Source organism: Giraffa tippelskirchi, chromosome 2 (assembly GCF_054371585.1).
Source record: "Giraffa tippelskirchi isolate mGirTip1 chromosome 2, T2T-mGirTip1v1.2.pri, whole genome shotgun sequence".
NCBI classification, from domain to species: domain Eukaryota; kingdom Metazoa; phylum Chordata; class Mammalia; order Artiodactyla; family Giraffidae; genus Giraffa; species Giraffa tippelskirchi.
This window is the reverse complement of record NC_137276.1, coordinates 62,064,048-62,090,086: the sequence shown is the minus strand read 5'-3', so window position 1 is coordinate 62,090,086 and position 26,039 is coordinate 62,064,048. Positions and strand designations below refer to the sequence as shown.

Below are 26,039 nucleotides of genomic sequence, written 5' to 3'. Positions count from 1 at the left end.
ACCTTCATATGTTTAATGAATGCCTATGAAGTATATGGGACTTCCCAGGTGGCTCAGTGGGTAAAGAATCTGCCTGCATTGCAGGAGATGCATGTTTAATTCCTGGGTTGGGAAGATCCTCTGGAGGAGGGCATGGCAACCTACTCTAGTATTCTTGCCTGGAGAATCCCATGGACTGAGGAGCCTGGCGGGCTACAGTCCATAGGGTTGCAAAGAGCCGGACACAATTGAAACGACTGAGCATGCACACATGATGTATATGACAGTATACAGGAGATATTTAAGCTTATGGAGTTTACAGTCTGCTTTATGAATTTTATAAGATAAGCACATGAATTTTATAAGATAAGCAAATAGATAACAGATCCTTAACTTTTTATTTTACTCAACATCATTTATTGATACCATGTACAGGGCAATTTGGGAAGTATACAAATGAACCCAATCCCAACCCTGAAGTTTCTGGCCAAGATTGTTATGATCAAGCAAACTCTCAACCATGGTCTCCCACAAGCAGTTTTGTTACTAATACAGTTTTGTTACTAATACTGGGAAAGGTATAAAGCGGGTTAAACTGCTCACCAGGCTGATCTTTTTGACTGCCTTTAAGATGTTTTTGACTTGCTAACTTGAATGATGGGATGTGGACTGCATTGAGAACCTTACAGCTGGAAAGGCTAATTCAGGCCCTCTGTCTGCAATTCTATCAAAAAAATTGGAGTGATTATCATACAGATATGCAATAATTATCATATATGCAAACTGTCTGAGAAGTTGCAATATTCTAGTAAGTCCTAGTAAGTTACTTTTTTTACTACTTCAGTTTCCTTAGCTGAAAAATTTATCCCAAACCTCAGTCACAATAGAAATATTGATTGAGGAAAAGTTAGAATACATGCCAACATATTATCTTCCAGTGTCAGGACTTACAACTAATTTCTGTTTACCTTTCTACCCTTTTTCTTTATTATCCACACTTTCTATGATAAATATGTATAAATATGTTATAATTAAAAGATGTGGTAAGAAAAAACATATTCAGAAGTTTCACTCTTTCATCAGTTCTTTAGAAACTTTATGTACAAGAACAATGACCTTTTGGGAATCACAGGTAAGCCAATAATAAATTACTAAGAGCAGAGATGAGTTTCAAGATGTTGCCACTGTGGATTTGTCCAAGGACACACATTAGTTGGTGGCAGAGATGGATGAAAATCTGGTGCCTACTTTTATTTTGGTGCTCTCTTCCATATTCCTTTGCCACTGTCTCTCTGAGCTGTACATTTTCTTTCTGTATTAAAGATATAATAAGAGAAAATCATCTTCAGTTAGTTGAGCACATTGAGTTGAGCATGTTGGAGAAAGTTGTTAATGATTAGATCGAACATGATCTATACTTTTTGCGCCTGGGAAAGTGTAAAATAGTCCAGTGATTCCTGAATGCACTCTGGTCAGGTAGCCAGACTCAGAAGTAAAGTTTCAATGTCTGCATTGAAATGGAAAAAAAAAAAGAAGAAAGAAAATGTACATGTTGATATAGTCATCCACTTTCATTTCATGGGTGGGACTATCTGTTATTCAGAAAGTTCTTTCTTTTTTGTAATAATGCAGATGCATCAGTTCAGTCACTCAGTCGTGTTCGACTCTTTGCAACCTCATGGACTGCAGCACACCAGACCTCCTTGTCCATCACCGACTCCCGGAGTTTACTCAAACTCATGTCCATCGCGTCAGTGATGCCATCCAACCATCTCATCCTGTCATCTCCTTCTCTTGCCTTCAATCTCAGCATCAGGGTCTTTTGAAATGAGTCAGTTCTTCACATCAGATGGCCAAAGTATTGGAGTTTCAGCTTCAGCATCAGTCCTTCCAATGAATATTCAGGACTGATTTCCTTTAGGATGGACTGGTTGGATATCCTTGTTGTCCAAGGGACTCTCAAGAGTCTTCTACAACACCACAGTTCAAAAGCATCAATTCTTTGGCGCTCAGCTTTCTTTATAGTCCAACTTTCACATCCCATACATGACTACTGGAAAAACCATAGCTTTGACTAGATGGACCTTTGTTGGCAAAGTAATGCCTCAGCTTTTTAATATGCTGTCTAGATTAATCATAGCGTTTCTTCCAAGGAGCAAGTGTCTTTTAATTTCATGGCTGCAGTCACCATCTGCAGTGATTTTGGAGCCCCCCAAAATAAAGTCTGTCACTGTTTCCACTGTTTCCCCATCCATTTGCCATGAAGTGATGGGACCAGACGCCATGATCTTAGGTTTCTGAATGTTGAGTTTTAAGCCAACATTTTCACTCTCCTCTTTCACTTTCAAGAGGCTCTTTAGTTCTTCACTTTCTGCCATAAGGGTGGTGTCATCTGCATATCTGAGGTTATTGATATTTCTCCCGGCAATCTTGATTCCAGCTTGTGCTTCTTCCAGTCCAGCATTTCTAATGATGTACTCTGCATATAAGTTAAATAAGCAGGGTGACAATATACAGCCTTGACATACTCCTTTCCTGATTTGGAACCAGTCTGTTGTTCCATGTCCACTTCTAACTGTTGCTTTTTGACCTGCATACAGATTTCTCAGGAGGCAGGTCAGGTGGTCTGGTATTCCCATCTCTTGAAGAATTTTCCACAGTTTGTTGTGATGCAGATGCATGCATGCATGCTAAGTCAATTCAGTTGTGTCCGACTCTGCAACCTTATGGACTGTAGCCCACCAGGCTCCTCTGTCCAAGGGATTGTCTAGACAAGAATACTGGAGTGGGTTGCCATTTTCTTCTCCAGGGGATCTTCCCCACCCAGGGATTAAAGCCTAGTCTCCTTATGTCTCCTGCATTGGCACACGGGTTCGTTACCACTAGTACTGTCTGGGAAGCCCCAGTAATGCAGACAGTGAGTGGCCATTAGGTCTTTTAAAAAATGTCCTTATTATCAAAATTATAAGTTGGCAGCTTTGTCATTTTCCCCAATTTTAAAATTCAAAGGACTGGGAACCATTAAATTAAATATTGGTATTGTTTCATTTTTCTTTTTTATAGCCTGGTGCTAAAAACTGAGTCTTTATTAAGACTCTCTTAAGTCTCAAAACACCAAAAAGATCCTGAGTCCTCTGTCCTCTCAGCAACATTTAGCTAATTTTATAACCTTTTACCACCCTCTTGTCTTCAGAATTTCTCACTTGATGCTGAGGCACCCTCCTGGTAAATATAAAGCAATGGTTCTGAACGTTGACTGCACAGGGTGCTTAAATGTTAATACTAATAAACAGGCCCCACCCCAAACAGTCTTAGGTGTCCTCAGGTGGGACTTGGTGCTAGGCTGATTCAAAAGTTCCTTCAGCTGATTCTAATGTGCAACCAGGGATGGGAACCACAGGTGTGTGTGGTGGTTGTTAAGTAGCTTCTATGGGTCAGGCTCTAGGGCAGTTACACAGATGAAAAAACCAGACCATGCAGTAGAAAAGCTAATTAGGACAACAAACTGGCAAAGTGAGACAACAGAGTGTAAAGTGCTTTTATTCTGTAATTTGACAAACAATAACAGAGCACTTAACAAGTGCCAGAGCTGGATTGCTCCAGGTTTGCTTCAAGTCCTGTGGGCTACCTGCAAAGACCATGGAAACTTCACAGAAGAGGCAGCAGCCAAGCAGGGACTTGGAAGTATCTTTTTTTCAAGGTCTTCATCAGATAAGGTGGAGAGGGCAGGCATAACTGCAGAGGGAACAGTGTGTGCTGGGCACGGAGGAGTATGTGGGGCTGGGAGAAGCTGGAGATAATGGTTGGGTGCAGATGTACATAGCCTTAGAGGTAGACTAAGGAGTGTAGACTTGGTTCAGAATGCTTTTAAATGACACTAAAATTTTTAAGCTGGAACTAATGGGGTAAGCGTACAAAATACTGGTATTTAAAACAATGCAGACTTTTCATACACACCTATAGCTTGAATTTGCTAGCCTATTTAAAACTAATGGTTTGACTGATCATCCCTCACCCCCTTTGCCCTTGACTGACATAACCAGACACTGTGACCTTGTGGGGATACGGTTTCTAGTCCCCGTGGCAGGTGGAAGGATAGTGGAGACCACTGTTTTTTTAAGTGACTAATTGAATGTAAATAGACTTCATCATGAGCTTTGGCCTGGACAGATCAGCTCAGGGTCTCTGCCTGCTGCCTTCCTTACTCAGTTTCTTTCATGAGGTTTTGTTAGTGCATCTGTGGATGTGATCCCTCTTATCAGAGTGTTTGTTTGACTTGCTTCAGAGCAAGTAAACAAACCAAAAAGATCAAGCCCTCCAGTTCCCTTCAGCTCCTGAAGTTATTCTGCATTGTTTTTTACTCTTACTCAGGATTCAAGGACAAATAGGTCAGACCATGGAATCATCTCAGTATACTAGGGAGACTATAACCTTCTGGCTAAAAAGCTCACAAAAGAAACATAACTTTCCAGTTGGGAAAGATGAGGATTCAGCCTAGGCCAGTGGTTGTCAAATCAGGGATCATAAGCTTCAAGCCAAGTCATGGGCTAAAAATGTAGATTTGGGAGACTCACTGTAGACCTACTGAATCAGAATCTGGGGTTAGGACAAAGAATCTGTGTTTTAAGCACCCATTCCCAGATCATTTTGATGGTGCTGATCTGTGGACCACACTGAGCAGTTCTGGTCAGTAGTGCCCACTGGCAACTCTTTTGGGAAAGGGAGGAGGACTCATCAGATGGGCCCCTGGATTCATAGTCCTTCAGTCCAGTCAGCTTGCAAATTTTGCACTGTGCTTGGTTTTCAAGTTATTTCTAGGTTAACTTCTTAATTGAGCTGTTTAGCTCAGCGAGGCTTTGAGATACTATAAAGAGAGGTTTAGAGGAAGCATTAAGGATGTATCTCCGGCTGTGACTCTGTTATCCTTTCCAGTCCCACTTATCTGAAGAGCCAGGATTTCTCAAAGGACAAGTAACCTAAGAGGGGAGTATCATTGGGAAAGCAACACAGTCCCTTTCCTTGCCATGCCCTGTTAGAGAACTATATTAAGAAAAGAACCTCAAAAAAAAAAAAAACAAACAAACAAAAAACAAAAACCCCACCAATCTGTTGGATAAAGATACTTCCATCTTCTGTGTTTGCCAGCTCCTGGAGTTACAGGAGCACAAGTTTAGGCAAATGAGACCCTTTTCTATCTAAGGTGTCTGTTCAGGTCTTGATGCACTGGAAATCCATCTGGCTAACTCATTAGTGATAACAAGTGTTAGATGCTCATAAATCTCCCACGATTCATTGACTGAAGACATCTTAAATGTGGACTTTTGGCTTTAATTGTCTTTGGTTGCTTCTTTAGCATACTTTAGTTTGTACAGATTTGGGGTTTTGAAACTTGTTTTTAATTAAGACGTGGCTTATTTTTATTGCTTGAGATAAAATGCAGGCTGGGAGGCTCAAATCTAAGTTACAAAATAAAGTGCATCTGGGCAGACCACGGTGGGGGGGGGGCAGAACATAAAGGCTGAAGTGTGTGCCAGGATTCTTCGATTTACTTAGTAATTTCTTGGAGAATAAAAATCCCAGCACCTGCATTATATATATATATATATATAAAAGCATACCTTATAAATGTCCTTCTCTTTGAAATACCTAAATGAACTAGACTGAATTATAAACTAATGGCTTGTAAAAATTCACCTTGAGCCAGCTCCTGAAGATATTAAATAAAAGAGGTAGAGAGAGGCTATGAGGAAACCCAACCTGCTGTTTGTTTGTTTGATCAGAAATGTAACTCAAAAGTAGCCAAGCCGAGTGCTTTCCCTGTGTTTTGTTTCCCCAAGCTGAGCCAGTGAATGCCAAGATTTCATCTAGAGAGGTTTGTGTTTTAAAAACTAACAACCAAGTAATAAAACACCTATAAAAGGGATTTATAATGGAACCGGTGACAGTTTTGAGTGTAGTATTACAACTCTTCTGCTCCCCCTCTCCCCTCTTCTGTCCTTTGGTCCAACTCTGCACCCTTTGTCTTAGCTCTTTTCTCACCTTGCTGCCAAGAAGCATATAAGTAGCGGCAGCTCACACCCTAGAGAAGCAAACCATCTTAAAAAGTGAAGTGTGTTTTAGCTCTGCAATCGATGACTGCGCTGTGCTGCTTCTTTTGTTTGTTTGAGAGAAGTTGCTCTAACAAAGTACCTACCTAGCTTACACAGTGGTTGCTAATGCGAAGTTGAAGATGCTGCTGCTGCAGTGTCACTGCCATGAGGATGCTAGAGTCAACCAGGACAGGAAGCCTGGGGATTCCTCTCCCTGGTACCATGTGTCACCCTGCCAGGGCCCAAGATCGCCCTGGGGCAGACTTGAGTCAACAGGTGGTTTTCCACCTAGGCCACCATGCCTGAAACTTGGTTCTTTTACAAAGTCATAGTTCTCCTCCCCCTCACGAAGAAATGGCGCCTCGGAAGGGAAACTTCGTACTCAAACTCTGTAGGAGCCATTTCTCAAGGCTACTTTTACTATTTTCTGAAGTCTCCCCTGTCAGCATCCCACCGGTCTCCGGGAAGACGAGGGAGTCTCTCTTCAGAGTCTGGACGGCACTGGGAGGCATGTGGGCAGCGTCAAAGTGGCCTCGCCTGGGCGGCCAGATGAGCCCCCAGCCTCCCTCTTGTGGGCCTCAGGAACTCGGGGGGCCCAGGGGAAGCCTGGAAAACCGAACTTCGCCATCAGCCTTCCTTCGAGCGCTGGCTAGAAGAGAGGGGGAAGGGCCCCCCCCCCAGCCGTCTCCCCCCGCCCCTAGCCCCTCTGCCACCCGGCTGCATCGCCCAAGAAAGCACTGAGAACGCAGCTCAGAGCTCTCCAGCTCCTCGCAGCTCGGGAGAGGGCATCTTGCGGGGCAGCTTCCCCCTCCAGCCGGCGTCTGACATCCCCACTCCCACCCAAGGATGCCGCCGCCGTGCCCTGTCCGCAGTCGCTGAATGTCACTGCTCCCTCTTCCTCCCGATCAGGGTAGACACAGCTCCCGAAGCATCCCCCACCCCAAAACTGCCGCGACCGCCCAGGGTACAAGGCCCCGCGGAGGACGAAGTTTGGGGCCCACGGCGGCGGGGCGGGGGGGGGGCGCTTTGGCGAGGACCGCACCTCTCAGTCCCAGCCCTGGCGGGCACACTCCCCGCCCCAAACGGCCCAGGCGTCCCCATCCTCCCGCGGACACCGGCATCCCCGCCCTCCCCCGAGGGCGGCAAGCGGAGCCCCCCAGGGCGGAGGCAGGTACCCCCGGGGCGGGGACTGGGGCGGGCGGGGTCCAGGCTGCGCCCCCGGCCGGGCCGGGCGGGCTAGCTGGCGGCGCGGGGGGAGCGGGGCTGGGCGGCGCTGCCTCGGGCTCTGTGCGCTGCAGCCCGGAGCCGAGGAGGAGGAGGAGGCGGAGGAGGAGAAGGAGGCGGCGGCGGTGGGTCCCGGGCGGGGGGAGCGCGGCGCTGCGGACCCGGGCGGCTGGCAAAGGACGAGGCGGAGGCTGAGGAAGGCAGCGGGGAGACCCGGGCTGCAGCAACAAAGGGCAGCAAGCGATTGGCCGGGCTGCAGGCGAGGTTAGCCCGGGACCGGGGTGGCTGGAGGCAGCGGCGAACGGTGCACGTGCTTGCAGACACGGGCGAGTGTGGAGCCGGGGGGTGCACGCCCGGCGGGTAAGGGCTTGCTCCCCCTCGGCATGGGATGGCGAAGAGGCTGCAGCGACATCATACTGCCTGCACCCGGCCTCGGCTTGCAGGGTCGGGGTGCGTGGGGGGTAAGGATGCGAGCCAGGGGGCGGGCGAGTAGTCGCCCGGGACAGGACGGGAGAAGGTGGAGGAGGGGGCGGGATGGAACGCTCCAGGCGGCGCGCCCGTCCGCGCGCTCCACCGCAGGAGCTGGCGACTGAGAACCTCGAATTTTAACTTCGCGTGCCCGCCCGCGCGCGCCCGCCCGCGCCCACCCCTAAATTCTGCGGCCGCCGCCAGCGATCAGCTCTCACACAAACTTTAGCTGCGGGCTAGGGGGTTTGGGGTGGAGTGGGGGAGGGGAAAGGGAAACGGCCCTCTGATTGGCGTCGTCTGCAGCCAATAAGGGCAAGTACCTCTCCTGCGAGTAGACCCAATCCCTTTCTAGAGGTAGAGGGGGCGGGTAGGTGGAAGTAGAGGTGGCGCGGTGTCTGGGCGAGAGAAAAAGGGCTGGACCAATAGGTGCCCAGAAGAGGTGGGCCAGGCGGTCTGTTGATTGGTACTGGCAGTGGGCCCTCCCCCGGGGTGGTACCGGAGGGGGGCTGATGGGTCGAGGGGGTGTGCCTATGCGGAGGCGAGATGACCGGCAGGATCCTGCCCCAATGGGCTGCAGAGTGGTTAGTGTGTGGGTGACGGACAGACTCATAGGCCAACGGGTGGCCCTAAGTGTCTGCGATCTAGTCCAATGGAGCAGCGCTGGGGCGGGACCGTGGCTCGGGTTTAATGAGACTCCATTGGGCTGTAATCAGTGTCATGTCGGATTCATGTCAACGACAACAACAGGGGGACACAAAATGGCGGCGGCTTAGCTCCTACCCCTGGCGGCGGCGGCAGCGGTGGCGGAGGCGACGGCACCTCCTCCAGGCGGCAGCCGCGGCTTTTTTCTCAGGCAGCGGCAGCGCCCCCGGCAGGCGCTGTGGCGGTGGCGCGCGGCCAGGTCTGTCACCCCCCCCCGCGCGTTCCCAGGGGGAGGAGACTGGGCGGGAGGGGGGCGGGAGGGGGGAAATAGGGGGGCTTGTGACGCCCCTCCCACAGGCCTCTGCGCGAGGGTCACCGCGGGGCCGCTCGGGGTCAGGCTGCCCCTGAGCGTGACGGTAGGGGGCGGGGGAAAGGGGAGGAGGGACAGGCCCCGCCCCTCAGCGGGACCTCCAGGGCAGGGGGCGGGGCTCGAGGGTAGAGGGGGCGGAGCGATGTGAGGATGGGGGCGGGGTTCGGGTGGTCGGAAGGCGAGGGCTCGTAGGGGTTTTCTGAGTGGGAGGGACCTACTAGGGACGGTAGAGGGCCAGTGAATGTCTGGGAAGTACACTCCCAGGGAGGGGGTGGGTGTGAGGGGAAACGAGGTGTGCTAGCAGGTGCAGCAGGGAGGGTGAGGAGAGTGCAGAATTGGGAGATGTGGAAGGAAGCCCCGGGGGCAAGTGAAACGGTGCAGAAGGGTGAATTTGTAGATATCGGGGAGGCGGGGGGCGGGCAGAGTAAGAATGGATTTGGGTGTGGTGGATATGGAGTAGCACTGAGAAAGCGGTGCAGAGTAGATACTGGTTTGGAGGAAGTATTGAGGAAACGGGGGGTCAGGTACATTTACTATGAGGGGAAGGAGGTATGTGGGTGAATCGGCATGCTTAAATAGAAAGGTTTGCTAGCTTTGGGGTGTAGAAGCTTGGAAAAAACATGGAGGGATGGGAAACGGATATTCTTGACAGAGTCTCCGGAAGACAGAAGAGCAAACTTAAATGCCAAGGGAGCCTACTTAGAATTTAGATATTTTCTAAATTATTAGATATATTTTGCCCCGAGGTGACCCTTGCGCAAAATATATCTAACCGAAAGTCTCTTAGGAGTCAGGGGGTTCAGGAGGTGGGAAAAGGTGACAGGTGTGAAGAAAGGTAGGTGGGACTGGGCCAATCCAAATGTGGTTTGGATTGAGTCAGGAGGGCAGATGGGCAAAGAAAGATGTTAGTGTGGGAGACAGGGTTGTTAGAGGCTTCCCAGGTGGCTCAGTGGTAAAGAATTCACCTGTCAATGCAGGAGGGTGGGGGGCAGGTTTAATCCTTGGGTCCGAAAGATCCTTTGGAGTAGGAAATGGCATCCCACTCCAGTATTCTTGCCTGGAAGGGAAATTAAATGGACAGAGGAGCTGGTGGCCTACAACCCATGGGTACGCAACTTGGCACACACTTTGGATTTCTTGGGTGTAACTTGAGCTGGAGTCAGAAAAGGGGGAACTGGGTGTCTGTCTCAGAAAGAGGCTCCTTGTGTTTGCATATTTTTGAATTTGTAAGTACTTTGGTCTGAGTTGAGTGCAGGGAGTGGTAGGAGACAAAGGGCAAAGGCAGAGGAGGGGCTAGATTACAAATGTGGAAAATAGGAAAAGAGAACCAGTGAACCATGATTGGGGTGGAGGTACCTGGAAATTCAAAGTAAAGAGCATATGAAGACTCCTCCATATATGGACAGGAGGTGGGAGTAGCTAATGGGAATAACTTACACCGAAATAGTGTTCTCGTTCTGTGGTACTCCAAAAAAGGTGTGTGTGTCTTTGTTTTGTATGACTATGAGTAAAGTACATTGATTTTCTGGGATAATCTTGAAGTAAAACACTCCATTCTTGTTTATGCATAAATTCTTCACACATTTATCAAAACGAATCTGGGCAGGATTTTTTTATTTTTTTTTTTTTCCAGGAGGAAAGGATAATGCCTTTTTCAATAAAATATAAGATTCTTACCTGAGAACTTGAACTTAGGGTCAAAGATTGAGATGGTGAAGTGATGGTTAAAAAGAGAAGATGAAGACAGAGGGAAGGTTTACCATTAAAGGAGGAACTTAGGAGAATGACTGGCTGGTGGTGATGGCACGGTCAGTTGAAATTTTGCCTACCAGTCAAGCCCAGGCCTCTGAGTAGAGTGAATGTTATGTCATAGCTGTTACACCAAATATTTATCTCTCACACTTGCTTGTGCAGATAAGGTGGAACTGTCAGATATAACGCATCAGGGGAGGGAACGGTAAAATGAGGTGAATATTGGAAGGTAGTTGAGGAAGTTGGATAAATAATGTACTTCAGAAACTTTCATGGACTGTTGAATACCAGTCAGAAGAAGACTTAGCCAACTGATACTGTTTTTTAAATGCCAGGATTCCTAACTTTTCATCTCTTAGTTCTCTACGCAGTAGTTTTAGTGTTCTTGTATACAGATCCCTGTATTTGTATCAAGTGAGAGAAAAGGAATTGTTTTATGAAAGCAGGTATGTGTGAGCTACAGTGATCAGTCTTCGCATGTAGAATAGTAAATGACTAGTGAATGGGAGAAGTGTGAGCAATGGAGATTTCTTCCTTGTAGTGCTTTAATTTGCTTTTCCAGAACGCCATTAAGCAGCTTTTCATGGGACTCCCATAATCTTCCACAATTTTTCTATCATCAGTTCCGCTCTTTTTCTTGAAAGGCTGTAATATGTCTAGGTAGCCATTTTAAAAATAATTTTATTTATTTATTTTAATTTCCAGCTGCTCGCAGGTTTTCTCTAGTCTGTGGTTAATGGTGGCTTTTGTACATAGGCTTCTCATTACAGTTACTTCTCTTGTTGCAGAGCACAGACTGTAGGCTGCAGAGGCTCAGTAGTTGTGTTTCCCGGGCTCTAGAGCACAGGCTCACTAGTTGCGGCATGTGAGCATAGTTGCTTCCCGGCATGTGGGATCTGCCAGGACCAGGGATCGAACCTCTGTTTCCTGCATTGGCAGGCAGATTCTCTACCACTACCAGGAGCCACCAGGGAAGCCTCATCAGTCCCACTCTTGCTGGATATTTGAGTTATTTCTATAGTGTGGGAAAGTTGTGAACTAAGCTGCCAGTGTTCCCGTACTCATCACCTGGTATGCATGTGCACGGTCTCCGACAGGTGTACACCTGGGAATGGAACTGCTGCTTCATAGGCAGCATGATTGTAAATGCTACTTATACCTGTTGTCCCGGTGTTAGCTGTATAGTGCTCAGTCGTGTCCTACTCTGCGACCCCCAGCTCCTCTGTCCAAGAATACTGGAGTGGGTTGCCATTTCCTCCTCTAGGAATTAGGATAACACCTTTAATTCTCAGAAGTGTCTGAATTTGGATGATGATATGTATGGTTGCCCTAGTCATGGGGTATACTTGTCTGCAACTTTACTAGGTACCAGTTTGACTATTTTCCAGAGTTGTACCAGGTTATACTGCCCCCAGTATATCTATGTATCTATATCTATATCTGAGTTCCCTGGCTTCTTTTTCTCACCAACTTGACTTAGTCTTGTTAGTTTTTCAGCTTAGTCAATCTGGTACACTTTGCCTTTACCTTATTAGTAAGGAGGTTGAACAGCTTTTCATTTATTTATTGGCTACTTGATTTCCTCATTTGCAAAGTTCCTGTTCAAATCTGTCCCCGGACCTCTCCCCCCTTTTGTAAGTTTGTCCTTGTGTCTTTTTATAGCTATTTAATAGTTCTTCATTTACTGAAACTATTGTGTGTGCTGCAAATGCCTTCCTTCATTCTCTGGCTTGCCTTTTCACTCTTTGTGGTGTCTTTTAATGAACAGAACTTTTTAATTTTAATGGAGTCAAATTTAATGGTATTTTCTTTATGGTTAGTGCTTTTTGTGTCTTGTTTTAAGACTTTTCCTGCCCTCAGGTTAAGTAGATATTCTCCTATCAGTTTTATCTTCTAAATCTCTACTGACCTTAAAAGATGTATGATCATGAGGAAAATACACTCTTCTTTACCCCATCCTCACCGTTTCAAATCTCTTTTGGCTCTTCTTCACTTTTTTCTGTTCTCTGTCTTGAATTTTTCTTGTCTGCAACTATAACTAAGTCAGGTGCTGACTTTCCCTGTCTCATAGGAGAAAATGATCATATAGACAGAAGTTCAGCTAGATTAGATTTTACAGGTCTCTAGCTGACTGCATTGCCCTTTTTCCTTTTATGCGCTAGCATTTTATTGTGTTCCTGCTATGTGTCCTCCGCCTTGGTTCTTTCATATTTGTTATCTCAGTTATTCCTTTTTACAGGTCTGCAAAACTGCATTTTTCTCATTTTTACAGGTGAGAAAACTGAGACTTAGATTGACTTAGTAATGTGCCCTATATCTATCCACAGCTTAAGTAGCTGACAAAGTGGGGGCTTGATTTCTGAACTCTCTAGATCCATCCCATCATAGCACATTGCCTTGTTGAATAAGATGTCATGAGCCTGTTTGACAGTATCCAAAACCGATGATAATAACTTTCTTTTTTTCAGCATAACATGTTTTACTTTAAGCATATATAGAGATAATTATTTTGAAACTGGATAAAACTACCAACCTCTGTGTGTGTGTTAAAGTAAGTAAAGTTAGTGAGTGGACCTTTAGAGGTCCTTGGATGGGCAGTAGAGATTCTGTAAGCCCTTGAAATTGTATGCAAATGTCTGTATGTACTTGTGTTCCTATTAAACATAGATCTGTAATTTTCTTGAGATTCTCAGCAGCTTTAATTTGTTTTAAGGATATCCTCTTTGAAACTGTCTGTGATAAGTTAATGCAGAATTCTGAAATGATGTGTATTTTCAAAATAATCTTTTAAAAATTAAGATGTCAGATTTTTTTCCCAAATACATTGTTTTCTGTCTTTGTCATTAAAATCCAACTAAAGCTAACTTGAGGTTAGAATTGAATAGGAATTTTTAAATGTCAGAAAAAAAAAAGGCACTCCAAATTCAGTTGATTATTTCTAAAGTGAAAGTGCTTAGTTATAATATCATCATTACTAATCAGTGTACCCTGGCTCCAAAGGCCTGATGACTTCGAATGACTTTTCCTCTTGTCTCTAAAATCCTGTTTTACAAGGGATCAGATTTCCTGTGAGGTTCCTAACAGTGTGATTAAAGTTTAGAGTCTGAAACTATTGAGCACTTAGATATAGGAGTGACTATGCAAACAGAATTCATAGGCTTCACCAGGAGATTTGGGACCAGTCGCTACTAATTTATGATGATGATGTTGAAACTAATCTTTGCTAGGGATTATGGAAGCCATAATAGTTTATTCATGGTTCAGTTATTGTTTGTTGAAGCAGATTTACACAATTATAGTTTAATGACATAACAAGGATACTGTCAACTAGGAGAGCATGACATGAAAAATTAAATTTCCAATTAATATAATATGTATTAGTTGAAATTACAATTTTCATGGTGATTTAGCCTCTTAGAAATCCTTGGAAAACATTATTAGCTTTTGAATTGAAAACTCTGTTAATGAGTAGTGAGAAAGAACTTAATATTATTCTAAAAAGATGGGAATTAAATATTCAATTTAACTAACATTTATGGAATGCCTACTCTGGGCTTGCTGCTGAGTTAGGCTCATAAATAGAAGTTGAACAAGACTGATATTTGGGGAGATGAAATACTGATTGCTTTTGTTTGTTCCATCAGTCATCCTTCCCTTCAACATATACTGGATGGATACCATAGCCAGAATTATTCAAACGTTCAACACATTTGTGTGTGTGTGTGTGTGTGTGTGCACTCTACCTTGTTGTGTTGCTACTCTTGCACTGGCTTTCTGTTACTTCATCTGTCGTGTTCACATGCCTCAGCCTGGTTTTTGTCATGTCCAACTTTATCTCTTACTCCTATTCAACACATCCCCTCTCCAGGCATGCACATGGACTCAGTATCCCTCTAGTCCGACAGCTCATTCTTGTTCTGTGCCTTCTCCTAGATTTCCCTTCATTCATTCACTGGTGCATTCATTTAACAAATAGGCATCGAACCCCTCTTACATTCAAGTTGTGGTCCTTGGAAATCTTGGGGCATACCAAGATGAATCAAACATGAGTCCTGTTCTTAAGAATTTTGCAGTCTAGTAGGGGAGATGAGGTAAGCAAAATACAGATTAGAAATGCCAAATGAAAAGAAAGCTAAAAGTTTCCTGTTAGACAAAGTGATGTAGGGCTTCTGAGGAGGTGTCTGTGGAGAGATCAGGCAGTTAATCTAACTTCTGCCTTTCAGGGTCCAGTTTAAGTTCCATCTGTCCAACTGATGTTCTCCCCATCCACACTACCAAGGAATGCTATGCTATGCTATGCTAAGTCGCTTCAGTCGTGTCCGACTCTGTGCGACCCCATAGACGGCAGCTCACCAGGCTCCGCCGTCCCTAGGATTCTCCAGGCAAGAATACTGGAGTGGGTTGCCATTTCCTTCTCCAATGCATGAGAGTGAAAAGTGAAAGTGAAGTCACTCAGTCGTGTCCGACTCTTAGCGACCCCATGGACTGTAGCCTACCAGGCTCCTCCGTCCATGGGATTTTCCAGGCAAGAGTACTGGAGTGGGGTGCCATTGCCTTCTCCGACCAAGGAATAGTCACAGTTGTTTTCAGACTTTGTTCCTTCTCTATTTAGAGGAGCCCTTTCTTTGAAGTGAATATTAGAGAAGACCATTAAATATAGAATAGTTAAGGCAGAGATGCTTTGTTTGGTGCAGGGATTATGGTGGCCCTAGTGTGTAACTCACAAGGGCACCTGCAGGTGGTTCTGAAAGCCCAGGCACTTTCTCACAAGAGCTCCAAGGAGCCTAGTTTGAAAACCAATGGAGAGACAGGAAAGCGTTTAGCATCTGAATTAAAATCTTTCATGACTTACTGGTCTGAGGTCTTGACAGTCAGGAATCTGTTTTTCTTTTGCAAAATGTGGGCAACAATGCTACCTTACAGGGTGGTTTTGAGGTTTACTTGATAATCTAGGTAATCTTTGGCTTGCCCTTTGGCTCAGCAGTAAAGAATCCACCTGCAGTGCAGGAGCTGTAGGAGACATGAGTTCAACCCCTGGGTTGGGAAGATCCTTTGAATGAAGGCATGGCAACCCACTCCAGTATTCTTGCCTGGAGAATCCCCATGGGCAGAGGAGCCTGGCGGACTATATATAGTCCATGGGGTCTCAAAGAGTTGGACAGGACTGAAGCGACCTGACATACATATGCACATGATAAATCTATGTAAAATGCCTGGCCCACAGTAGGTATCAGACAGTGGTTGCTGTTGTTATAGTTTATTGCTCTATTTCTTAAAAAAAAAAAAAAAAAATTGGGATGAAATTCGTATAATATAAAACCATTTTAAAGTGAACAATTCAATGACATTTAGTATAGTCACAGTGTTAATGTGACCATGACCTCTATGTAGTTTTCAAAACATTGTCATCACTCCAAAATAAAGTCCCTTACTCCTTAAGCCAGGCTTCCCTGGTGGCTCAGATGGTAAAGAATTTGCCTGCAGTGTGGGAGACCTGGGTTTGACACCTGGTTGGGAAGATCCCCTGGAGAAGGGAGTGGCTACCCAATTCAGTATTCTTGCCTGGAGAATTCCATGGACAGAGGAGCCTGGCAGGCTACAGTCTACAGTCCTTGGGGGTCACAAAGAATCTGATACAACTGAGTGACTTTCACTGCTTTTCACTTTTACCCATTAAGCGATTTCTCCTCACCATCTCCCCCATCCCTGCCCGGGTCCCACCAATCTATGTTCTGTTTCTAGCTTTATCTGTTCTAGGAGTTTCTTATTAATGGGATTATATGATATGTAACCTTTTGTGTCTGGCTTCTTTCACAACATATTTTTGAGGTTCATCTATGTTGTAGCATGTGTCACTACTTCATCGCTTTTTCTGTTTTTAAAGATTTGTTTAATTTTATTTTTGGCTGTGCTATTTTTCTTTGTTGTTTCACACAGCCTTTCTCTAGTTGCAGTGAGTCGGGGCTACTCTTGGTTGCAGCGCTCAGGCTTCTCATTGCCATGGCTTCTCTTGTTGCAGAGCAGGGGCTCAGTGTGTGTGGGCTTCAGTAGCTGTGGCTCATGGGCTCTCTAGTGCAGGTTCAGTAGTTAGGGTACACGGGCATAGTTGCCCCTCAGCCTGTGGGATCATCCCAGACCAGGAATTGAACCTATGTCCTCTGCATTGGAAGGCAGACTGTCAACCAGTGGATCAGCAGGAAAGCCCCCACTGCTTCATTTCTTATTATGATTGAATAATATTCTAGTGTATGGATATACCATATTTTATTCACCCATTTATCTGTTGATGGACATTGACCTGTTTCCACTTTTTGGCTGTTGGGAATAGTGCTGTCACAAACATGAGTGTACATGTACTTATCCAAGTCCCTGTTTTCAGTTCCTTGGGGTGTGTATCTGAAAGTGAAATTGTGAGCTCATACAGTAATTTTATGTTTAATTTTTTTGAAGAACTACCAAGTTGTGCTGAATTGCTTCTTATCCCCACAGCATCTACCATAGGGCTGCACACACAGAACAATATCTCACTAAATTTGCTGGTTGTTCTTTGATAGTGTTTATAACCTCACCTCCCAGTTCACATGTTTTGGGCCTTGAGCATTAATTTTGAGAAGTAATTGCATGCAGGATTTGGAAGTTAACCAGTATTACTGTATGGATACATGATGTCTGATGTCCCAGAAATTTGTTCACTGAGGATGCTGTTTGGAGCAACTGTGCTAGTAGTCTGTGCTGGGTGGTTATAGAAGAAAAGAAGTTAAGTTCCCTTTCCTTAAACAGTCTCTATTCTTTTTCAGACGATATTGTTAAGATTTGTGGATCCTTACTCAATTACATAATAGGCTATGAAAAAATCCAGGAGCCTATAAAAGTGGGAGAGCTAAAAATAACTGTTTTGTCAGTATGACAGAAGAGTAAACTCTACTATTAATCTTTATTTTTTTCTACCACTGCTTTTGGCTCATCTGCAATCTCATGACTCGAGTGTTATGACATTGATTTTGAAACAACACACAGTCTTAGTAAAAGCTTAGAGGAGGCTTCACATATAATTTATGATCCAGGGTATTTTGACTCTTCTTATGCTGACATGAGTATTTCTGAATAGTGTTGATATTTTTATATTAATGAAGCCAAAAGCTCAGTGTTGGACGAAGCATTTCTCTAGATTTGTTTAGAATAGTTTGTAATGAATGATGTAAATAGTGTTTTATTAAAAACTGTATGATACAACCATGTAATTTACTGATGTTACTTTGTAGTTAAAAATAGTGATTCAAAACCTTAGAAAATAGAGTAATTTAATTTTGATGTAGCATAAGTCCCCAGGATTAATTTGGAATGACTCATTCTTATTTTTGATAGCCTTTTAGTCCAACTTGCAAGCTTTTATAGAAAAAAATGAAAACAGCATAACGGTTTTTAGGGTCGTACTTGTAATAGCATGTGCCTACCTGTGAAACCAATCCTAGGGCTTTGGAAAAGAGAAATGGTGTGGATAATTATGAATCAGGGGAGGCAGGGGGTGGAAAGCATTTCTAACTGGCTTTTTAATGAATTATGCATTTTTTTGCCTTAGATTTGTCTTTCTAGCTAAATATTGCTTAGACTAAAATTAAATTGGTTTTCAATCTATTCTCTTAACATATATATATATACCAATTTACAGTGGGGCCAGTGGGATGTCGGTAACAAACCAGCCGAAGATTAAAAAATTTGCAGTGGATAATATACAAAGTGGATAATATGCATGTGTTTAGTTGAAAATTGGCTACAGATAAGAGACTTATGATTTTGTTCCTTTCTTAGCTCTGTATGTGTATGTTTTTATCACTGATGCAGCTTGTAGCAAAGAGCTGCCGAGTTACATCTGCTTCTGCCTAATTAACTCTGTTGGCTGGTGTCAGATGAGAGCTAATTTTGAGATTAAATTGAGGAGTAAGGTGTGTGTCTATGGCTAGGGGAGGGAGAAGGAGGCTCTAAGGTTGCTTGGTTGTTTTGTACGGTATCAAAGTGCAGCCATTCATAGTGTTGTTTCACATTTATTTTCTGCCTCCCTGGTGGCTCAGTTGGTAAAGAATCTGCCTGCGATGCGAGAGACCACCTGCAACGCAGGAGACTCGGGTTTGATCCCTGGGTTGGGAAGATCCCCTGGAGAAGGAAGTGGCAACCCACTCCAGTATTCTTGCCTAGAGAATTCCATGGACAGAGAAGCTAACGGGCTGCGGTCCATGGGTTTGCAAGAGTCAGACACAACTTAGCGACTAACCACCAGCACCCTGAAATGTGTCCTGTGCTGACATATTGTGGAAACTGGTGCATCTTTCTCTTAGTTGCAGCTATTGGCCATATCTTGATAGTTCAATCAGTACTTAGATACCAGATGACCCTTGGGATAAATAGCGAATGTTGCCTGGGAAAGTTAATATTGACCTTTAAACAATGTTTCACTATTTTTTTTTTTTCCATCCAGACAAAATGTTATACCTGCCTGACTACTTGAGTAAGAGCGAATTGTTGTTTGGTTTTGTTTTTTAATGATGAAATTCTTTCTTAGTCTCTATCGCAAACCTGATTTTTTAAAATTTGGAGAACAGGTCTAGCCTTGAGGAAGCCTGGAAGTTTACTTCCTGAGGTACTTGTTGTGGGGCTTCTTGTCAAAGAGAGCTAACTTATCACCAAATAGAGTGTACGAATAAATTCACTGTGTCTGTTTGGATTGAGTAGCGTGGAGATCCAGAGATGGTTGCTGAATTTAAGGGGTGTCCTAATGCCGAATTAACATTTACATTTTTTTCTTTTGGCAGATTTGCCTGACGATCTGGACAATCTTCTTTTTTGTCATGGACTGTTAAAACACTTGGAGTTCCAATTCTGGTATTTTCCCTTTTTTTTAATTGTATTTTTCAGATGTAAAAATGTCAGTCTCGTTGAAATGTGTTGGTCATGGAGATGAACAGTTCTTTTGATTGTGGGTTAGGATTGTGGTAATAGCTTGTCATGAAGGTGTATTTTGAGTATTAGTTATGAAATGTATTTTGTTTTAATGTATGTTCATTGGCCTGTGTAACCAAAATGCCTGAAAGCAACTTTGCAATATTAGATACTTTTCTGTGACCTCTTTTCCTGCTTCCTGCAGTTGTATTTTGTGCAATCGAATTAAATTAGTTGATTCATCCTGAATAAATGATGAAAGATGAAATAATTACTTGGACACGGTGAAATGTCTTCTAATGAAATTTTGCCCCGAACCATTTTACTTTGGAAAGATCAGCTTCCTGTTCTAAACTTACTAAAGCAGAATGATTCCTGTGTTCTGTCCTGAAAGGGCTTGCACGATGAAAGCCAATGATTTCATTCTTAAACACACTGTGTTCCAAGTCTAACATTTTTGTCAATGATTTATGTAATGACACAAAGGGGAGTGCTTATTAGATTTGCAGATGACATAATCAAGATTCAAAACAGTTTTTAACAAGTTGGAAGATAGACTCAAACCAATAGGATGAACTGTGATAAGTTTAAAAATATGAGCATTTATTAAATTTGTACAGGGTAGAGAATGAAAATCCTCAGCTTAACAGTTTTTGGAAAGAATAGCTGAGATTTTTAGTTGGACTGCATGCTTGGCATGAGCCAGTTGTGTGGCAGGGCCGGTAAGAAAGTTTATGTAACCCTGGGTTGCCTTTATAACTGGATAATGCCTGGACTGCCAGATTTTAAGATGAGCATTAGCCATACTAATGAGTGAGTATGAGAAGGAGATGCTTGGAAACCTGTAATGTGTGGGCATGTTAAGGAATTGGGATATGAGTGGCCTAAGGTGGGACTGAAGGTAGAATGGGGTTTGATTGTAGTGGTTTTCAAAAGATACTTGTTTTCAAATATATGAAGGCTCATTGTGTTTTCAAATATATGAAGGGGTGTCGTATTAAAGGATTTCTTGAGTTTGTTCCAGGGGAACTAGAACTAGTGGGTAGAAGATATGGGAAGAAAGATTTTGGCTCCTGTGAACAAGAAATATATTACGGTTAGAGCTGTCCAACAGTGGCATGAGCTGTCCTAAGAAGTGACAAATTCTCAATCACTGAAAGTATTTTGAGACTTTATGGCCCATCTGTTGGGGAATTGAACAAGGGGTCTTTTACTGTTTAACTAGAGGTTGGATTGGATGACCTCTAAGATCTCTTTAGTCCCAAGTTTCTAAATCTGAATGGAGAAAAATAGCGTGAAACTATAGTATACTAACTGCAAAAAGGACAAGTCCTTTTTGAAACTGCCACTTTCAAGCTGACTGAGCTAGTATAGTTCAGTGGTCCAATTGTTTTTTAGCAACAGAATCTTTGAAAGCAAATGTTAAATTCTTCTGTGTATTTGCTTAAATTTGGGGGAAAAACATTGTTTTACCCTTTTTTAAATGTTTATTTTATTTATTTCATTTTTATTTTATTTTTATTGTTTTACCAACTCTTTGCAACCCCATGGACTACACAGTCCATGGAATTCTCCAGGCCAGAATACTGGAGTGGGTAGCGTTTCCCTTCTCCAGGGGATCTTCCTAACCCAGGGATCGAACCCAGGTCTTCCACATTATAAACGGAGTCTTTACCGGCTGAGCCACAAGGGAAGTCCATTTTTCTCTTTGAGGTACATTAAATGTAAATAAACAATCAGAGATAACTTTATAATTTTATGAGCAGTTTTTCAGAGTGTGTAGGCATTGTATTAAGTGGAAATGATGATAGCTGTTCTGTGCTGCGTATTAGATAATGTGTTCACTTAATTCTCTCAACAGTCCTGGAAGGATATACTATTATTGCTCTACAAGTAAAGTAACAGAAACTTAAGTCATTTACCCAGAGTTTCTCTGCTTGACATGGGTAGGGCCAGCATGTGAACTACTAGTCTTAATTGGAGAGGAAGAACTAGCTGGAACAAGCAGTTGAGGCTCAGGTGAAGGCAGAACTGACTTAAGTGTAGAATAAAGGCCTGTGAGCCTGGAGTCTACCACTGACTATTATCCTGTGTTCCACCTTTCCCTGAGCCTCAGTTTACCCATAGAGTCATCCTGCAGATTACAACTTATATGTGAGCACACTCTGAAAACTTCAAACTGTTTGAAAAAGAGTTTTAAGATGTGGATTTTATCTGTGAAGAGCAAAATTAGAGCCCTGATCTGACTCAACTCGCAGGCCAGGGTGCTTTCGCTGGTGCTCTTGGCAGGTGTTCTCAATACCGGATTGGAGATCTAGGGGATTTTTGTGTCTATCAGGAGGTTCTCAGAAAGCAGATTCAGTGTCTACATGGAATAGGATGTGTACAAACCTTGCTCAAATTGAGCAGTTTCATGAGCTAAGCGGGTAGAGACACCTAGAGGGCTCCATTATTCAAAAGGTGATGGGTTCTGTTACCACATTAGTTTCAGTTTTCTTCCAACTTGTGGATGAGAGAGTGTTACAGAACCTCTTCAAAGGGCTGGGGGAACATGATTCTGTAGAAGAGGCTCAGTGGGAAATTTTCTTATGTGTAAGCCTTGAGAAATATATAGAATGTTTAGCTGAAATAGAAGAGTCAGGACTATTGCTCTTCTTTTTTTTAAGTTTAAGATTCCTTTTAAGTTTAATGTACTCCCATCAGAGTTTTTTCCTTTCTTTTTTTTTTTTTTTTTTTTTTAATTATTTGGCTGTGCTGGGTCTTAGCTGTGACATTTGGGATCTTTAGTTGCAGCATGTGGTATCTAGTTCGCTGAGCGGGCATCAAACTCAGGCCCCCTGCATTGGGAGCACAGGGTCTTAGCCACTGGACCACCAGGGAGATCCCCTCCATCAGATTTTTTGCACCATAGCTTTATTTTGGTGTTGATTTTATGTTTATGGTAGATACATATATTGAACCACTAACATGTAATTTTATTAATTTCAATGAAGGTTAGCCATTAAATATATATTGATAACTTAGGTATGATCTCTTAAATGCCCCATAAAGTACTCATATAAATAAGAAATGAAAAATCCTAAAAGAAATTCCTTTTCAGACTATGACCCAATTTCTGGTTGGAAAATATAATCATTGTGGCTTTGTTACATAATACCTGCTTGTCATTATTTCTGTGGTCATTTTGCATCTGAAAAAGAGTCTTTTACTTTATTTTTAGAAGTTTCATTATTAAGAGTTTTTCTCCCTTTTTTGTCTTTTAAGGTCTTGATTTCCTGGTTAAAGATGTTCTTCACCTGAATGCAGTTTTTCCTGTTGGTCAAATAAGACAGCTGTCAACTTTGCCTGTTCATCCTCTTTTTAATCTCTAAAGGATGGATATTTGTGAGATGTTGCTTAATATGGTCTGGAATAGTCTGCCCATTTGTTGAATTGTAAGTGACTTTTAAATGTGCAAGTTCTGTTAAATACAAGGAGAACCTCTATGGGTAACTTTTGTACTGAAGAAGTCATTTGTCAACCATGGTAAAACTTGCAAACCCACTTTATACAGAGTGGATTCTTGAAGCTATACAGAAAATAAAAAAGCAAAAGCAAAGGCCCTCTGAAGAGAGAATCTGCCATGCCGTCAGCACTTCTCATGGGTTGGATAAGAAGACAGTCTCTGAACAGCTGGAACTCAGCGTTCAGGATGGCTCAGTTCTCAAAGTCACCAACAAAGGCCTTGCCTCCTATAAGGACCCAGACAACCCTGGGCGCTTTTCATCAGTTAAACCAGGCGCTTTTCCTAAGTCAACCAAGGGGTCTAGAGGATCATGCAATGATCTGCGCAACGTGGATTGGAATAAACTTCTAAGGAGAGCAATTGAAGGACTGGAGGAGCCAAATGGCTCCTCCTTGAAGAACATTGAGAAGTATCTCAGAAGTCAAAGTGATCTCACAAGCACCACCACCAATCCAGCCTTTCAGCAGCGGCTGCGACTGGGGGCCAAACGCGCAGTGAACAATGGGAGGTTACTGAAAGACGGACCGCAGTACAGGGTCAATTACGGAGGCTTAGATGGCAAAGGGGCTCCCAAGTACCCCAGTGCTTTCCCATCTTCGCTCCCACCTGTCAGCCTTCTACCCCATGAGAAAGATCAGGTAAGTGCAGACAGAAATGTCAGTACTTTCTAAGTATTGCCCATTTGACTTGTATAGTTTCAGTTAAGTTTTACACAGAGGCAAGTTCTGGGTTAAATGTGATAAAATCAAATGTTTTGCCTCTGAGCAGTCTTTATATTTTAAGAGATACATATTATTTTACAATATAAATTGCTCTATATTGTTCTACAACGTATTGAGGGCTTCCTCACTGGTTGACTAAGAATTTAATGTGATGATTATGTGATTTGTTTTTTAAACTCTAATTGCTAATCTGTGGGTGCTTGAAGGGACCAGGATAGATAACTTCACTCTTTCCTCAAGGCAGGATCATATATTTATTTCAAAAATCCAAGAAAGGCAATTGCATGCTTTTCTCTTTTTAAATTATTACTTATGTTTTTTTTTAGCTTTATGAGGTATAATTGATTTATTTTCCTCTTTATTGTTGTTTCTGAGAAGAAGAATCTTAAGACTAATTATTTTAATACTGATAGCTTGTGTGTTACTGGAACTGTTTCAGTATGTGACCTAAATCCTGCCTGTTTTAATTTAAAGTCATTTATTACTTGTTCACTTTCCTCATCTGGTGAAAGTGAATGTTTATTTTGTCTCTTCTGTATCTTTCTTATAATCTTTGGTTTCTCTGGGCTTTCTGTTATTTCTGGGATAGTTATACATTTATGGCAGATTGCTCCTAAAGTTACTGCTGCAATTTAAAGTCTTTGGTTATGTAGGGTTATCCTTTGTTTTATTTCAAAGCTGTTGAAGTTACCACCCAAACTAAACCCAACATAGAGCAGCAACAAATTGTTTATAATGGTTTCATCCCTCCAGTTTATCTGTCTGTCCCTTGAGGGAGTGGATATATTGATACCAGTTATTGATAACTTTACATCTTGTAAACTGTTAGCCATTGTTGATAGACAGGGTGGTTGTTGTATGAGCGAACTGCATTTTCAGAAGTGATAGAAGCAGTGTCAGGAAAAGCTGTGCTCCTGAGGACTTTTTTTCCTCTTTGAATATTGTTGCCCTTGAGATAGCCCCTGCTTCCCTCATTGCGTTAAGCTGATAGAGGCTCAGCTCTTGCAAACTAAGTGGGACCAGGTAATTTTCTTTTCCGTGGACTAATCTAAACCCTAACATTTATTTTTTAACTGTATTTCTATTTTATTAATTTTCCTCAACATTTATTTTATCCTTGGGTGGTATTTGTGTTTGTGTGACCAACCCCCAGTTCTTTGTGAGAGAATGTGGGCATAAAGAAAGAAGTAAGTAAATCTATGAAATTTTCTTTTTAATAACATTTGTTTCAAGAAAATACAGCAGGTGACTTAAATCCTAATTTCTGTTTCTGACACAGCCACATTGAGCACTTCTGTTTCTCATTAAATATTTTTATAAAAGCTTATGCCATAAGGAAATTCCTTAAGGGAATATAGAGCCATTTCTTGATGGTTTTGGATGTCTTTGTTTTAAAAATATATGCATAACTCTAAGGCATTAATATATTAAAGCTTTATAATTATCAGGTACATGGACTAATTCAGGCAGCTTTAGGCAATTTAATAGCATGTTTTAATAATTTTGTGATCCAGGGGAATATCTTAACTTGTGGTAGAGGAATCATTACAGATTTTCCACAGCCCCTTTCCTATCCTTCTCTTTAACCTTGCTCATCGTTATTTTTGCCATTCTTGTCATTTTTTTCATACAGCACCTATACAAAAATATTTTTAGTCTAAGGGAAGACTCTTGTCTGGAGGTGTCTAGAATTGAGAACAGAGTGATTTATTGCTTAGCATGCAAATTGTCCCTGCTCTTTCTGTGACGCTATTCTTTAAATTGTCCAGTTGGCATCATCCTATAACAAGGAATGCTGAGAAAATGTGTCCTATAATTTTTATTTGATGAAATTTGGGAATTGTGTTGAGTAATCATAATCTAAGGACAAATAAACATAAATGAAAATCAGATCAAGTCACTTTGGCCAGAATGTACTGTATTGTTTCCATTGTATGCTACAATGGCATTGTTCCTTGAAAAATGTAATAAGAACTACATTAGAATATATTGCCCTTTGAGATTACAAGGGGTAAATAGTTTAAAACCCTGTAAAGTTTCCAAGTCAGTGTAATAGAAATTGTTATCCTGGGTCTATGAGTGAGTTTGGGGTAGGGAGGCTAACAAATCCCCTGAAATAGAACAGTCGTTTGTATCCACATGTTTTCCTAGGGTCAGGGTCTGTAATTTTTAACAGATTCTCAAAGAGATCTAAAGTGTCAAAGAGCCAATGTGAATATTTTTATACTGTAGAAAATATTTTTGAGTTTGTTATACAAAAACCTATATATATATGTATGTGTGTATATATATGTACTGATTGTTAGCTTTTCATTGTTTTTGCTTCAGCTGTTGAACTTGGATCTGTATGTAGA

The 26,039-nt window shown here is 42.6% G+C and overlaps 1 protein-coding gene and 1 long non-coding RNA gene across 10 annotated transcripts in view; one reads left to right on the top strand and one right to left on the bottom strand.

The window, feature by feature from the left end:
* Positions 1-361: 361 nt before the first annotated feature.
* Positions 362-8,769, bottom strand: LOC145536180 (uncharacterized). Its single transcript, XR_014075687.1, has 2 exons — positions 8,541-8,769; positions 362-1,291 (listed from the first exon to the last, which is right to left on the bottom strand). It is a non-coding gene; the product is annotated as an uncharacterized LOC145536180 (long non-coding RNA).
* The window catches only part of KAT6B (lysine acetyltransferase 6B), a 185,332-nt gene continuing 166,662 nt past the window's right edge, over positions 7,370-26,039 (top strand). For 4 of the 9 annotated variants that reach the window (XM_081563934.1, XM_081563959.1, XM_081563946.1 and 1 more), the window contains exons 1-3: positions 7,370-7,556; positions 19,332-19,401; positions 22,723-23,601. In XM_081563934.1, the coding sequence (XP_081420060.1) occupies positions 22,981-23,601 (621 nt within the window). In that variant the 5' untranslated portion in view covers positions 7,370-7,556; positions 19,332-19,401; positions 22,723-22,980. Of the gene's footprint in view, positions 7,653-8,471; positions 8,662-19,331; positions 19,402-22,722; positions 23,602-26,039 lie in introns of those variants that run through there. The other 5 variants (XM_081563928.1, XM_081563954.1, XM_081563941.1 and 2 more) reach the window with 2 other exon arrangements.